This window comes from Myxocyprinus asiaticus, chromosome 22, assembly GCF_019703515.2.
Source record: "Myxocyprinus asiaticus isolate MX2 ecotype Aquarium Trade chromosome 22, UBuf_Myxa_2, whole genome shotgun sequence".
Lineage (NCBI taxonomy): Eukaryota > Metazoa > Chordata > Actinopteri > Cypriniformes > Catostomidae > Myxocyprinus > Myxocyprinus asiaticus.
Genome location: NC_059365.1, coordinates 24,962,055 through 24,977,672, shown reverse-complemented (window position 1 = coordinate 24,977,672; position 15,618 = coordinate 24,962,055). Strand labels below are relative to the sequence as shown.

General features: G+C 37.3%; 1 protein-coding gene across 5 annotated transcripts in view; it reads left to right on the top strand.

Moving 5' to 3' along the window:
- The first annotated feature begins 822 nt into the window (after positions 1-822).
- LOC127412980 (casein kinase I-like) overlaps positions 823-15,618 on the top strand; it is a 34,441-nt gene continuing 19,645 nt past the window's right edge. Inside the window, exons 1-5 of one of the 5 annotated variants that reach the window (XM_051649742.1) lie at positions 823-1,094; positions 1,355-1,480; positions 1,857-1,963; positions 14,451-14,577; positions 14,712-14,810. In XM_051649742.1, coding sequence (XP_051505702.1) covers positions 1,358-1,480; positions 1,857-1,963; positions 14,451-14,577; positions 14,712-14,810 — 456 coding nt within the window. In that variant the 5' untranslated portion in view covers positions 823-1,094; positions 1,355-1,357. Of the gene's footprint in view, positions 1,481-1,856; positions 1,964-14,450; positions 14,578-14,711; positions 14,811-15,618 lie in introns of all 5 variants that reach the window. The other 4 variants (XM_051649746.1, XM_051649743.1, XM_051649744.1 and 1 more) reach the window with 4 other exon arrangements.

Sequence of the window (15,618 nt, the reverse complement as noted above, 5' to 3'; positions counted from 1 at the left end):
GCATGATCAGTCATATTTTCAAAATCAATGCCAAAATTTCACAATTTCTGCCAGGGTATGCAAACTTTTGAGCACAACTGTATGTGTGTGTGTATATATATATATATCACACAAAAAGTATGTTGCTCCATCAATATTCAATTAAAACTAATTATTTTGTGGGGTTTTTTATATTTCAATCTTGATGCACTTCGTAACCAGAGAAAAATAAGCTAATTTTTCTTAAGGTGTGCCTTCATCCCCATTGTACGCTAAATCGTATGTTGTCCAATAGTCAACTTTCCATTAGCAGATTAAATCAAAGGTAAATAGTTTGCATTGTTACGACAAGGCAAATAAGTACTTATGCAAGTTAGCAAAGACAAAAAAGGACTGCACCCAAACATTTGATGGCACAATCTCATTAAACCTCACTAGGTGGCATCAGTGAATCATGGACCACAGGTCATCAACGCGCGTAACAGTTTTCTGCACGTACGCGGTGATCGCGAGTCTGTAAAAATGTCAACTAACTATTTTTATGGTGCCAGCGATATAAAAGTGAGAGGAATCTGCTGCGAAATTCTGTGGAGAGAAAAAATGCCCATTAAAGATAAAGATACGTACATTGATAGACATGGAATGTGTACAATAGTCATGTCTGTCTCTTAATTCAGGGGTAAAGAAATACGAGGAAGCTCCATACAATTAAAAGGGCGCAAGTGGCTTTACGATAAAAACACATCACCAAATTCCCCTGCTAGTTCTCGCATGTCATGACGCGCATTCCCGCTGACATCACGCGCGAACACCTCCCCTGCCCGCGGCTGCGCGCTTTGGCGCGATCTCGCTCATCTCTTCAGCTCAGCAGAATCTGTTCATCCTGAGACGGACAAGATGGCGAAGTGAGTGGGTTGCGTTTCGAGAAGAAAGCAGCGGCTCACCTCTTTTTCTTCAACGTTAAAACGTCAGTTAACTAGATGTACGTTCTCATAAGCTGGTGAGACATCGCTAAGAAGAAAAGTCGCCCCTCAAAGCGAGGTGATTCGAAGAAAGCGTCGAGGACATCGACTTCTCCGTGTCCTTTCTGGCTAAGCTGCTAGTCAGCTATTCGGGTAAATGCTCTAGCGAAAAAACCCCGCATCCTCAGGGAAATAGCCTTGTTTTTTTACTTGCATGAAAAGGCAATACATCTGTTAAAACCAATGTTCGTTATCATCTCCGTTTCGTCGTTGTGATTAGTTAAGGACACGGCTAGCGAAGAACCATTTTAAGCTAGTTAGCATTGTTTCGACTGGACTGAGTCTTCAAGAGAGAAAAACGCCAAAACCTCACCCCTTCACACCGTTTCAGAGTATTTCTCGGATTTTTTTAGGACATGGCCAGCAGCAGTGGCTCGAAAGCCGAATTTATAGTCGGTGGGAAATACAAGCTTGTTCGCAAAATCGGATCTGGGTCCTTTGGGGACATTTATTTGGCAATCAACATCACCAATGGAGAGGTAAAAATGAAATGGTTGTGTAATTCTTCTGTTAAATGGTATGAAATGAAGCTGTCTGATGAGATGGGAAGATTGAGGCTTTTTTAGCTGCCTCTGGTAGTCAGATGTGATGACCTGGACAGAACCATTCAAATGGACGCTGAAAGTATCGTTTCTATAACCTTGAAAGTTTACAATTTTGTAATAGTTTGTGCTGTACAAAAGTTTTCGCACTCAATGATGTGTTATTGCTGACTTAATAGACTTAGCTCTTCTCGTTAAACGAGTGAAGGTCTACATACCATTAAATGCATCAAAATGAACCAATTTGCCACAATCGTTAAGCCAATTTATATGGCATAGATGAGTAATGAAATGGTGTTTTTAATATTTTCAGGAGGTAGCTGTTAAATTGGAGTCACAGAAAGCCAGACACCCTCAACTCCTGTATGAAAGCAAATTGTACAAAATTCTGCAGGGAGGAGTCGGGATCCCACACATCAGGTTAGTACATAGGATTCAAATCAGTCTGAATAATTAGGTGGCTTTGATTAGACCAGGTTTTTTTTATTTCTGTAGTTTTTTGCGTTAGCTGAACTATTTCGATCTGGTTGGATTGGAGGACTAGCATAACATTCAAAGCGACGGGTACAAAGTACACATCCATCAACGGATAATACTCATTATGACGTAGACGTATTATTCGAATGGATCGTTCTAATGTGACTGGATAGTTTCAAAACAATCACGGGAGGGTTAGCAAGCTAACTAGTCCTTTAGTTAGCACTAACGTTTCTATGAACCGCGTGAAACCACAGTAATTAAACATTGCCTTTAAAACCCATGAACTGTTCCTTTAAGATACAGTATAATTCGGTGAATGTAATACGTTTAGATCATTAAGTGTGTGTGTGTTTGTGCGCTAGTAAGTAAAGAGTAAGGAGTGATTTGGAAATGGCCGCTGCTCTTTTGTTGTGTTTGTTCAACATGTCCTCCCTCTCGATCAGAAAATGGCGGATTAGGGAAAACAAGTTTCAGGGCCTAGTGAGACTGCTGCTCCTTTCTCAAGGTGACTGAGCCATATACGAGCCATATACACTCATAAAAGTGTCGTTTGCTTATGCCACGTTAATATTTGCATCGTCAGGGCCTCCTGTGCTCGGATGATTTCAGCAACTATTCCTATATGCATGTTTTGTATATAAAACATAGGCTAGTCTGTTTTGAAACCAGTCATAAAAAAAAACCCAGGTTTGTCTTGTATTTGTTCAGGTTGGGATTTCATCATTATGGCTACATGATGCACAATAGTCATCACAACTTTTAGCCTAACACTGGTTAAAGTTTATTGAAAGTTGAACTAGTTTAAAGATTTTTCTTAGCTGGTTCCTCATGGCGCCTGTGCAGTTGAATCCAACAAAAGGCCTAATGTTATATAAAAGGTAGTATTTGATTTCTCTGTTGCGTTATTATTAATATTAACCAATGCCGAGTAAACATGTAATTACACTGGCACTGAGACCACTTTCAAGATCTTTTTGATGAACCTCCCCTCTTGGCTCTATCATAAATAATTTCTCTGGTAATTACACATTATAAGTTAACATTGGTACTAGTACTGATGTCAAATCGATAAGATAAAAGATGGTATTGGTGTATTTAAAACAACTTGTATCTTAACTCCCAGACTTCTGTTTAGGGTTGCCACAGTGTACGGTGTTACCGGTTTTACTCTGTACAAGGGACAACACCAGTGTGTAATTTTATACCAGGTAAACAGAGAAAACACTATGAGTGGAACTTCCAATATCAATACAATAGCCTAACGATTAGAATAGCCTTAAAAAAAAGAATAGTTGCCTAATAAAGAGTTTGCAACCCATGATAAATTAACCTAAATAATGCATTGAAAGCCAGATATTCTTTACCAATGTTTTAAATTACACAGGCAGCAAAGTACGTGCATTGACATGATGTTTAATTGCAGGTAGCGAATATAATGTGCATGGTGGGTAACTGTAAGACGTCTCTGATTCAGAATGACACAAGAAATGCTGTTAGACACAGACACATGCTTAAAGAAACATGTTTTTATTATATTTTTAAGAACATATGACAGAAAAGCCATCTATGCGCATATCTGATGGGCTGTTTGTTTGGAGGCATGCAGTCTCGTGGAACGCGTATGTAAAGGGTACTCACTCTTTGTTTTAGTCTTCAGAAAAACTTATGCAAGAATAGTATCGTCTGTAAGAATGCTGTAAATTACCTCGGACAATCTCCACTCAGGAGGTGCTCTGAGTTCAGTTCTCTTTATTTCCACAAAGCAGTTCGTTGTGAGCGCAACTCTGCAAGGTCACTTTATATATAGACAATATAAGACAAACACTTAATAACAATAGGATTTTTTGCAGTGAATTTCTTTCCTGAATTAAAGTTAATAAAGTATTTTCTCCCTTTAATTCAGTGAAAGTTTTTTTTAGAGGTATTTTTAAAAGCTGATTTTGTCCTCTTTATAGTTAGTAAGCACATTTAATACAACCTTTTAAGTCGGGGCACAAGCTGAATAATCGGTTAAGAGCTAACGATTAATCGTTGAATAGTCGTTCTAATAATTGTTAGATTAATCGATTATCCAAATAATAATTAGTTGCATCCCTAAAGGTAATAAATACACCAACATTAAACCCACAACAACCCACAATAAATGATGTATTTTCCTGGATATCAAAATACCCGACTGGTAGCCCATGATGGTGAGAATGCACAGATGAAGTAAGTTCGTTGCCAGAGAGATGTTGCCCTTCACAACTGTTGTAAAGCCATCTTTTAAAAAGCTGAACAACACACATTTCAATTTCACTTAATTTTTTTCAGTTTCATTTAAATTTTAGTTAAAATAAATAAAGTTCAAAGTTTGAAATCAAGCTGACTTGTGTTATTATGTAGGCTATTGCTTAACGAAAATTACCCCATAGTACCACTTAGCGTCCAACCAGCGGTAATACCGGTGTTAGTCAGTTTGAACGTGAACACCGCATCGGTGTGAAAATTATGATATCATGGCAAGTCTAATTCTATTATATCGGTTTTCTCTAAGGTTTGTTAGTATCTTCAAATGGGTTTTCTCATCAAGTCATCAAAATGCCCAGTCAGCCGTTGGTTCTCTACTTTGTACCATTCGTTATAAGTTTCTCATAATTTCATTGTAGACCGTATTCTGTCATTTTATTGCACTAATTTGTAAACTAGTCCAGTTGACAAAAGCATTCTCTTGGAAGATTAATATTAGTGTAAATATGAATGTCCAGCCCTTGCCAGCAATGAGCTGCCATTACAGATTGCTTTTGGGTGTCTATTTCTATGGCATTTCATGCTGACAAGAGCTTGGCTGATTGGAAATCTGATTAGATCTTAGCTAGTTATTTAACCCTCTGCAGTTAAGAGGTAGATAACTCCTGTTATTAATGTTCAATTAATTAGGGATGTGTTGATTTACCAAGATTTTTAAGAACAGTTCCATAGATGCATTAGCTGAAAAGCACACAGTATTAAACTATTCTTTGTATTAAAGGGATAGTTCTCCCAAAAATGAAAGTTCTCTCATCATTTACTCACACTCATGCCATCCCAGAAATGAAGAATATCTCAGCTCCATACGTCCTTGCAATGCAAGTGAATGGGTACTAAAATGTTGAAGCTCCAAAATGCACAAAGACCACATAAAAGTAATCCAACTCCTGTGGTTAAAACTATATCTTCAGAAGCGATATGGTAGGTGTGGATGAGAAACAGATCAGTATTTAAATCCTTTCTTACAATACATTTTCCTCCCTGCTCAGTAGGTGGCGATATGCACGAAGAATGCAAATTGCCAAAACAATAAAAGAATGTGAAAGTGGAGATTGATTGTAAAAAATGACTTAAATATTGATCTGTTTCTCACCAACACCTATCATATCACTTCTGAAGATGTAGATTTAACCACAGGAGTCTTATTGATTACTTTTATGCTGCCTTTATGTGCTTTTTGGGCCTTTAAAGTTCTGGCCACCATTCACTTGCATTGAAAGGACCTAGCTGAAATAAGTTTCTAAAAGTCTTTGTTTGTGTTCAGCAGAAGACAAAGTCATACACATCTGGGATGGCATGAGCGTGAGTGAATGATGATAGAAATTTAATTTTTGGATGAACTTGGCCTATCCCTTTAACACTAGTAATTTTGTGACTTTTTTTTATTTTGTGTATCTGAGGTTATTGATAACAAGTGACTTAAACTTTGAACTAAAAAAGCGGCAGTATTATGAACTACCCTAAAAAGTAATAAATATGTAGGATGAGAGAGTTGAGCGTTCTCTTGAGGAAATTGGTTGTTCTCAACCTTCTATTTTTTGCCACTTTGACCAAAGTTTGTTTTTAGTGAATGAATTACAATTTTCAGCAGCAAATATGTGTTAAAAAGAGTGGGTTCAGACACTAGATACCAGAGCTTGGAAAACTTGCTGTACAAGATCTCCCTCCCCCACACTCCGTAAAACCACTCAATGCCTTTGCTAATGAGAGAAGAGCTTTGTGTGTTCTTCAAAGTCTTTTATGTAAGCTCAATCACAGGAAAGTTTCTCCCCAGTTTATTGAATATATAGCTATACCGACACCTCTGCATGATTAATAAACTGGCTTGTTTTGAATGGCATTTTAGGGTAAAATGTTCAAGTTATGGCTACACTCTTGTTTTGTTTATTCTTCCCTTTAGTTTTGCTTTGATAAGAGGAAATTAACATCCCACAGAGAGGCCTGTAGTTTCCGTAAGAAAAACTTTACCGTACTTTTGCCACAAAGTTCTGTAACCACTGTGCAAAAAAACAAGATCTTTTTGCAGTTGTTACTTATTCTTTAGTATTTTAATTGTTGCTCTGTATTCAAGGAAGTTAAAAGTAGACTTCTTGTGTTTTGCTTAGGGCTAGGCGATAAAACAATCTTGATATTTATCGCACAAAAAAAAAAAATCCATGATATTGATGATAAGCTTTTGAGTAATTTTCAATATTTAGCCTGTGTTCTGCATCTAAACCAGGGGTTCTCAACAGGGGCGGTACCGCCCCCCAGTGGGCTTTCAAAGGATGCTAGGGGCTGCTGAGAACAAATTAGTAGAGAGGGGGGCATTAGGTTACAAATGGGGGTGTTTATCAGTCAGGTTAATCAAATTTATCGTCAAGTTCCTGTTTGCATTAAAATGTTTATATGTAATCCATGAAACGGTTTGGTATGCATTTGTACCACAGTTGATCTGATTCTGAAGTCTAGCGACGTATCTGGTTTAGCAGCGTCAAACAGACCTCTATAGACCGCTAATGCACCTGTATGGCTCTGTAGGTGGATACGGCTGAATGGACAGAGCAGCGCGAGTGCAAAGCAGGTGCGAGAACCAGTGAGAAGCACGGCGCGAGGCACGGAAACCATTTGAATTCGGCACAGCATTCTACATGACCACCCATGAATTTACTATAATAACACTAACTACTTTAGGCAGAAATAGATTCATAATACATATTATCATATCACTACTTCAGCTCTATTAAATTTGTCATAGGCTACATTAGGGGAGTGAGGGAATATAATTCATTTGTTACAACTTTTAAATGTTTATTTTTTTTTGTTGTTGTTTTTGTTTTTTACATGTTTAGAGTAGGCCTACTTTTTGTAATTACAAAAATGCCATAATTTATTTTATAGAAATCATGTTACATGTAACCATGGTAGTGGAGAAGATCTATGGTTCCATGTGCTTACTATGGTCTTGTTACAAGTACCACTGTTAAAATTATAAAAATAAATGTAAATTTTCATAAGGGCAAATGCAAAATACACTAATTTACTTCTACATCCAACTCAAAATTAGTGGTAGACCAATATTTTTACCGTATTTTTAAATTATCGGCATTGGTCAATTTGTTTCTTGAGGGCGCTGAGAATCGCCTGCTTGCATGTGAAGCGACTGAGAAATGTGAGCGACCAGACACGGTTCGTTTTGTTGTTACATGCCATCGTGTTACTACAATAATAGACAGATGTGCAACACAGTCTCATTTAAATGGTCCGCATATTAGGGATGTGCTGAACGATTAATTTCACTGATGTTTAAATGGAAATTTTGAAGTCGACTAGTCTAAAAAGAAACCAACCTTCAGAAACGGTCAAAAAATTTTGTTTATGCATCCCATTTAAAATACTTAATCTATTCCAAATCCGAAGCTAAATCCCACTGAAAAGGGGCACGTGCTTGCCTTGCATTATGATCATTTTACATTAAATCTAAAACATAACACGCATTCACTGAATCAACGTTAGCGAATATTTAACAGGCATATTTATTGAAAACAATTGAATGAGCAGTGCAGGACCAATAGATTAACCCAGCCTGCGCTAAAACGGAATTCACAATGTAAAATTTACTTAACATAGTAAAACAGTCAGGACATTGTTGAAAATAATTAACAGGTAGACTAAGCCAAATCTACGATAGAGAAAAAATTTGCTGAAAAGTTGCGCATATTTCATGACGTGCAGTCGTGCATTAGCCATTGATCTAATGTGACAGCTGTTCGGTAAAGAACGTCAACCAATAACAGTTACGTTGTTAAAAAGTAGCCATAGGATTGGAAAAATAGGCCTGTGATGTAGCCTTCAATAAACCTACTGTATTCTAAACATGAAGTGCTCACAGAATAAAAGAGAGTTTAACCCATTAAGCAGTCGGCACCTTGTTGAAAATAAACGGTCATTTTCTATGCTTCTTACTCAAAAGCATAAATTATTTGATTAGCAAAATTAACACGTCGACATGGTCCAGTGAAAGACAGGACTTGGTTCATATTTGGGGGGGATAAGGGAATAAAGTAGGAGGGGTGCTCATCAAAAAAGGTTGAGAACCGCTAATCTAAACGATCAGGTGCGTGTCGCTAAAAACTCAAGCAGTTCGGCTCTCTCAGACTGTATGAAGTTGCTAACTTTAGCTGCCTTGCTAACAATTCGGCTACGCCAGTCACCATGGTCTGAATGGAATCAATCCAGGGTCCTGACCCAGACCGCGAAGACTGGCGCAAGATATAATGACGACGGTTGCACCCTCTCATCGTCTTTAGTGAGCAGCGCTACAAAACAACAGTGCTGTGTACACCAGATCAAATCTTTCTGCACTGGATTCTTGAATATTTTTCTCTAGCACCGAACACATTTCATTTATGCCCTGTCCCGCTCTGCACGCATTGCCTCTTTTCCCTGCATGTGAGTAGACATGAGGTGCCGCACATGTTAGAGTGGTTCCAGAGCGCCTTTAGACCAAAACATTTTTTCCTTCTAAATGTAACTTTATTAATCAGCATGTTACGAGCCTTTAATAATAAACAAATAGATTTCTTTTCTAATTTTGTGAAAGTAATCAGATGTCATCATCTCTGGCATGTAGAGGAAAGAGAATAAAATTACTAGTTTGTAGCCTAATCTTTCTCAATTTAATGAAAATATATAAATGGTCCATTCAGACATTTACACTTTCTCTCAGGGGATACCCCTGAACCCCCATACAGTATCTTTTCTCAGTAATAGGCCTGTCGAGATTATAAAATAACCATCTGATCGCGGTTATTTGATTTAACCGCAGTTATCTGAGACAACCGCGATTATTGGGCATTCAAATTCCAACCACATTTTAATGCCCAAATAAGGGAATTTTAAGCGAATATACTGGTTAAATGCAAAGAATGGCACGTTTGTGTGTTGTTCAGTTGACCTCAGAGTCCGAGCGTCACTGAGCCACAGTCATCAACCAGATCCTGTCCGGAAGAGCGCGTGAAGCGCTTTGATGCGCGCGCTGTCAGCAGAGTCTCGCGCCAAACTCACGTGAAAATATAAATGAACAAGTATAAACTTTTGTCAACGCAAAGTGCTCCGGTTTCACTTCAAACGATCATGTAATGGCAAATGTTCCTGGTTCAGATAAGCCGTTGACACACAGTGACAAAGAGGAGACACACACTTACCCAATATCTGTGGAGGAATAAAATGATGAAACGAAACCTCAAAGGTTTTGCTTCATGACAAATAAGGGCTTGTGGGTTTAATAATCAGAGCAGTAAAATAATGTGTGAAAGTGAAGAAATTAAGAAAATATATATTTTACTATTGCATAATATTAAAAATATAATAAAACATATAAAAATTATTTTTTATTTAAAATTGATAAAATGTACGAGTTCAAAAAAACAAGTGTAAATGTAAAATTGACCAAAAAGAGAGACCTATTTTAAGTATTTAGAAATATATTGATATTTAAATTTTTTCTTCATGTCATTCATACGTTTTTAAAGCCTTAAAAGGAAATCATAGTTTATCCCTATTTTATTTGTTTTATTTATATATTTCAAGTGAAATATGTAAAAATGACTTAAGGTGTATGAAGAGCACACCTAAAATATTACAATTTATATTGCAATTAATCTTAGTGAGAATTAATCATCACAGCCCAAAAACAGACAATTAATCTTCATAATCGCAGTAATTTGTTTGACAAATAATCGTCAGCCAAATTTCGTAATCATGACAGTCCTACTCGGTAACAAGGGCTTCTATGCCCCCATACATGCTATCTGAATGTAACGAAAAGTAAAAATTATTTGAATGTAAAAATGATATGCTGTCATTATGCTTCAAAACGAACAGATGATCTTTTAACATTCATATCCAACTGCACTTGATTATATATATATATATATACATACAGGTGCATCTCAATAAATTAGAATGTCGTGGAAAAGTTAATTTATTTCAGTAATTCAACTCAAATTGTGAAACTTGTGTATTAAATAAATTCAATGCACACAGACTGAACTAGTTTAAGTCTTTGGTTCTTTTAACTGTGATGATTTTGGCTCACATTTAACAAAAACCCACCAATTCACTATCTCAAAAAATTAGAATATGGTGACATGCCAATCAGCTAATCAACTCAAAACACCTGCAAAGGTTTCCTGAGCCTTCAAAATGGTCTCTCAGTTTGGTTCACTAGGCTACACAATCATGGGGAAGACTGCTGATCTGACAGTTGTCCAGAAGACAATCATTGACACCCTTCACAAGGAGGCTAAGCCACAAACATTAATTGCCAAAGAAGCTGGCTGTTCGCAGAGTGCTGTATCCAAGCATGTTAACAGAAAGTTGAATGGAAGGAAAAAGTGTGGAAGAAAAAGATGCACAACCAACCGAGAGAACCGCAGCCTTATGATTGTCAAGCAAAATCGATTCAAGAATTTGGGTGAACGTCACAAGGAATGGACTGAGGCTGGGGTCAAGGCATCAAGAGCCACCACACACAGACGTGTCAAGGAATTTGGCTACATTTGTCGTATTCCTCTTGTTAAGCCACTCCTGAACCACAGACAATGTCAGAGGCGTCTTTGGGCTAAGGAGAAGAAGAACTGGACTGTTGCCCAGTGGTCCAAAGTCCTCTTTTCAGATGAGAGCAAGTTTTGTATTTCATTTGGAAACCAAGGTCCTAGAGTCTGGAGGAAGGGTGGAGAAGCTCATGGCCCAAGTTGCTTGAAGTCCAGTGTTAAGTTTCCACAGTCTGTGATGATTTGGGTTGCAATGTCATCTGCTGGTGTTGGTCCATTTTGTTTTTTGAAAACCAAAGTCACTGCACCCGTTTACCAAGACATTTTGGAGCACTTCATGCTTCCTTCTGCTGACCAGCTTTTTAAAGATGCTGATTTCATTTTCCAGCAGGATTTGGCACCTGCCCACACTGCCAAAAGCACCAAAAGTTGGTTAAATGACCATGGTGTTGGTGTGCTTGACTGGCCAGCAAACTCACCAGACCTGAACCCCATAGAGAATCTATGGGGTATTGTCAAGAGGAAAATGAGAAACAAGAGACCAAAAAATGCAGATGAGCTGAAGGCCACTGTCAAAGAAACCTGGGCTTCCATACCACCTCAGCAGTGCCACAAACTGATCACCTCCACGCCACGCCGAATTGAGGCAGTAATTAAAGCAAAAGGAGCCCCTACCAAGTATTGAGTACATATACAGTAAATGAACATACTTTCCAGAAGGCCAACAATTCACTAAAAATATTTTTTTTATTGGTCTTATGATGTATTCTAATTTTTTGAGATAGTGAATTGGTGGGTTTTTGTTAAATGTGAGCCAAAATCATCACAATTAAAAGAACCAAAGACTTAAACTACTTCAGTCTGTGTGCATTGAATTTATTTAATACACGTGTTTCACAATTTGAGTTGAATTACTGAAATGAACTTTTCCACGACATTCTAATTTGAGATGCACCTGTGTGTGTGTATATATATATATATATATATATCAAAGTTCCCTCAGATCCCAATGCTTTGGCTGTCTCTGGGCCCCCAATGCAGTTTTGTGTAGACTATTTTGACTGTTTAGGATTTTTTTTTTTCTTCTGCCAACTTGGAAATTCAAAAGAAATTGCAAATGTGAATGTATATCGGGATAAATATCTATATCGAACAATATGAAAAAGAATATTGTGCTAATATTTTTAGCCATATCGCCCAGCCCTAGTTTAGCTGTTGGTTGGTTTAAAAAATGAGAAATTGATCAGACACATTTCAGTCGACTGTAAAAATGTGTAGCCAGTATAATCTTTAAAGATTTCCAATGTTATAAGTGAAATGCCTTGTATCATCTTAAAACCATGGATTGCTGTTAAATGGTGTCAGCTGTTTTATCATTTGGCATGGATTCAATTACCGCCAAGATATGAACATTGCAAGGCTCTTAGGAGTTTGTTTGCAGTTCAAAGTACATTTCTTATAGTCATTGTGAAACGGTAAGTGCTGGTTGGCTGGCACAGACAGCTGGACAGACACTAGTCTACTGCTGCACCTTGTGTCTCCATAATACCTCTTTGTTTGGGAGACTCTCTTGCATGATGGTTGCTTGGCGACTGCTTTTGCAATGGGTTAGCTAAATGTGGGACTCTTTTTAACCTCCACCTGCTGAACTGTTTTTATTTGAGTCCAGGGGCCTGGTAGTGCAAGCTACTCTAAAATTTAAAAGGCATCTAGTTATTTCGATGCAGGAGTTCGCTATAAACGATTCAAGCAGTGCCTTATACTGTCTTGTTTAATTCTAACTCTATTTCATCCTGAGGGAATCTGAAGAATAATTAAGTTTCTCTGTCTGACCATCAATGTAAGAAGAATGTGTTTGAAGAAGTTTGTATAGTATAAATCAGGGGTCGGCAACCTGTGGCACTCAGAGGGGTAATCACTGACACACGAGCAGCAGCGAGAGAGGAGTAGGCTATTTTATTTATATGAAGGCCTACGCACCTGCGTGCCAATCTACCTTTTGATGTAGTCCTTCCTCGTGATCACGCATTCAGTCTCGTTGAGCGGATGACAGCCTACATATTAGTTTTATATTTGTTGCTTTTTGCTTTCAGAACTACACATGCTGTAAATAGAAGACACCGCTGTCAATCCTTGAGATTTTCAACCCAGAATACACGCTACATAAGCCACAATGATGGCGACTCTCAAAACTACATGAACTGATTAAAAGAGTAAACAAACTAATCGTGGGTCTGATTCAACATATAAATTAAACCTGGCATTAAAGATTAAGGATTTGTCGGCACAGCCATTAACAAGCAACATTTTTAAAATAGCACTGTCAAAAAGGTTGCCGACCCCTGGTCTAATTCATTTCATGTGGTTATCACTATGGAATTTCTGTGGTGTTTATTGCTGTTGCATTATTCTTGAAGAACATTTAGTTACTGTTCCAATATCAGAAAAATTAGAGTGCAAAAATATGGCAATGTGAAAATACCAACTTTTATTCATGAATAAAATGGAGGATTAGGAGGTATGGCTGGGCGATATGGCAAAAAAAATGTATCTAGATTTTTATCAAACTTATGGATGTTTCACAATTCTATTTTTTATTTTTTTAACTTTTAAATGTATTCCAACATGATTAAAATTGTATGTTCTTTATTAGAACGCAAGGCAACCTTGTTAGATTAATCCAGTTCTTTTCATTATAGGAAACAAAGGTGTGCAAGAAAAATTTAAGAACGCACCACAGGGACAAGTTGTCAACAGTGTAAATGTAAAATAAATTAAAATCTAAAACCCAGATGTTCAGAAATAATAGAATAAGAAAACTGCAAAATAATTCTTAGCCAGTGTAGGTATATATTTTATCTAAACTAGGTCCATCTAGAAAGTTGTCTAGGAATCAATATCTATAAATTATCAAGTTTATCTAGAAAGTACTCATTGTATATCAAACAATTTGTCTATTTTCATAAACCCCTGCACATAGAGACACGCCTTCTAGTGGTTCATGCTGAGCAGCGCAGCAATATGAAATAATTTATCATTACAATTCAACTAGCAAAGTTTGTCAGAATGATCGCTTGCCAAATGTTAGCTATAGATGCAGTACACTACTGATCAGATCAAGAGCGTAATTAAGACAAGCGCTGTGAATTCTTTTTCTCTTTTTCAGCCTTTGGTGGATTTACTGCGTATCTAACTATAGCCTTTGCAGTATTTTAGCAAAATCTCGATTTAAAAAGAAAAATCAGGAAACTGCCCAGCCCTATTAGGACTCTACATAGTCATGTCACCAAGCTGGATATGTTGGATGCCATTGTCTTCAGGGTGTGACACACATCTCTAGCACTTCCTTAACAGATGAAATGTATGCTTTTATATTGTCTCAGTATAACTTAGCTCAGTTCTTTTGTACTAAAATCTCATTATGTATACATGAGCGAAGTGTCCTGCATCACTGAATTTATTTGACGTAGATTCAGATTTTCAGCTCATTCTCAGCACAGCTTTTCACAATTCTCAGTATCCACTAAATTGCTTTAAAAATGGCATGCAGTCTAAGGGTCATCTGTTGGTGGTGATATGTAATCACTTTTTTTTTTTTTCAGGTGGTATGGCCAAGAAAAGGACTATAATGTCCTAGTGATGGACCTGCTGGGGCCAAGTCTGGAAGATCTCTTTAACTTCTGTTCCCGCAGATTCACAATGAAAACTGTCCTTATGCTCGCAGATCAGGTTAGATTGAGCCTTTAGGTTGTTGATACAAGGATTGTTTCAGAAAAGGAAGGGATAGCTTAGACTTATAACGATAATAAAAATATTAAAGTGTGCCGTGGCATGATTTTAACCTGATCGTTTTTCTTTCACAGATGATTAGCAGAATTGAGTATGTGCACACAAAAAACTTCATCCACAGAGATATCAAGCCAGACAACTTTTTAATGGGTATTGGCCGTCACTGTAATAAGGTAAACTTTCACCATTTCTATGTCTAAGACAGACAGATTTATGCTTTAAATGTTGTCTGGGAGGGTAGATTTATAAAAAAAAAAAAAGATTAGATGAAATGCAATTAGTTTTAAATCTTTCCTATTCTGTCGAGTCATGGCTGATTGCTAAAGTCCTCTTCCATTCAGTATGTTCTTGTTGATGAACACTGGCTTCAGAGCCTGTGTTATTTGTTTGATGTTACTCTGCTGGTTTGGGATGGCTGGGTTGTAAAAAAAAAAATAAAAAGAAAAGAACATTTTGTGGGAAAGCCTATGACCAGGTAATTAAAACAACTTGCATTCCTTAGACACATTGTTTACAGCTTAACACACTGGTAGCTTGGAAATGGCCTCATGGTTGGGCTGTGGACATGTGTGGACATGGATTGTATGTCTTTCACTCCTTAAAAATGGATCTTATGCATGATTTGACTTGTGGTTGGTTTTTATTTGTTTCTCTCTCAGATTGAGAAGCCTTCGAAGTGCTTTGCACAGTTTTATTTTTCTCTATACAATTGTACAGAAGTTGCCTGATTTTTATTTTGTTTCAGATAATTCGTAATTTTGAGCCCTTGCAGACAGGCAACATTTGACAAAGTTAAAGCATGATGTGCAAAATAACTGAATGACCTACCAGTACAAGCTCGGATGGTCGTCTAACAGTTCAGATACAGTCTAAAATTCTGGTACTTTGAAAACTCAGTAAAGCCTGTATTACCATTTTTGGCAGTGCTGTCTGGAGTAAATGTTTACCATTGTGTGTCTGTGTGAATGCCAGCCTCAAGCT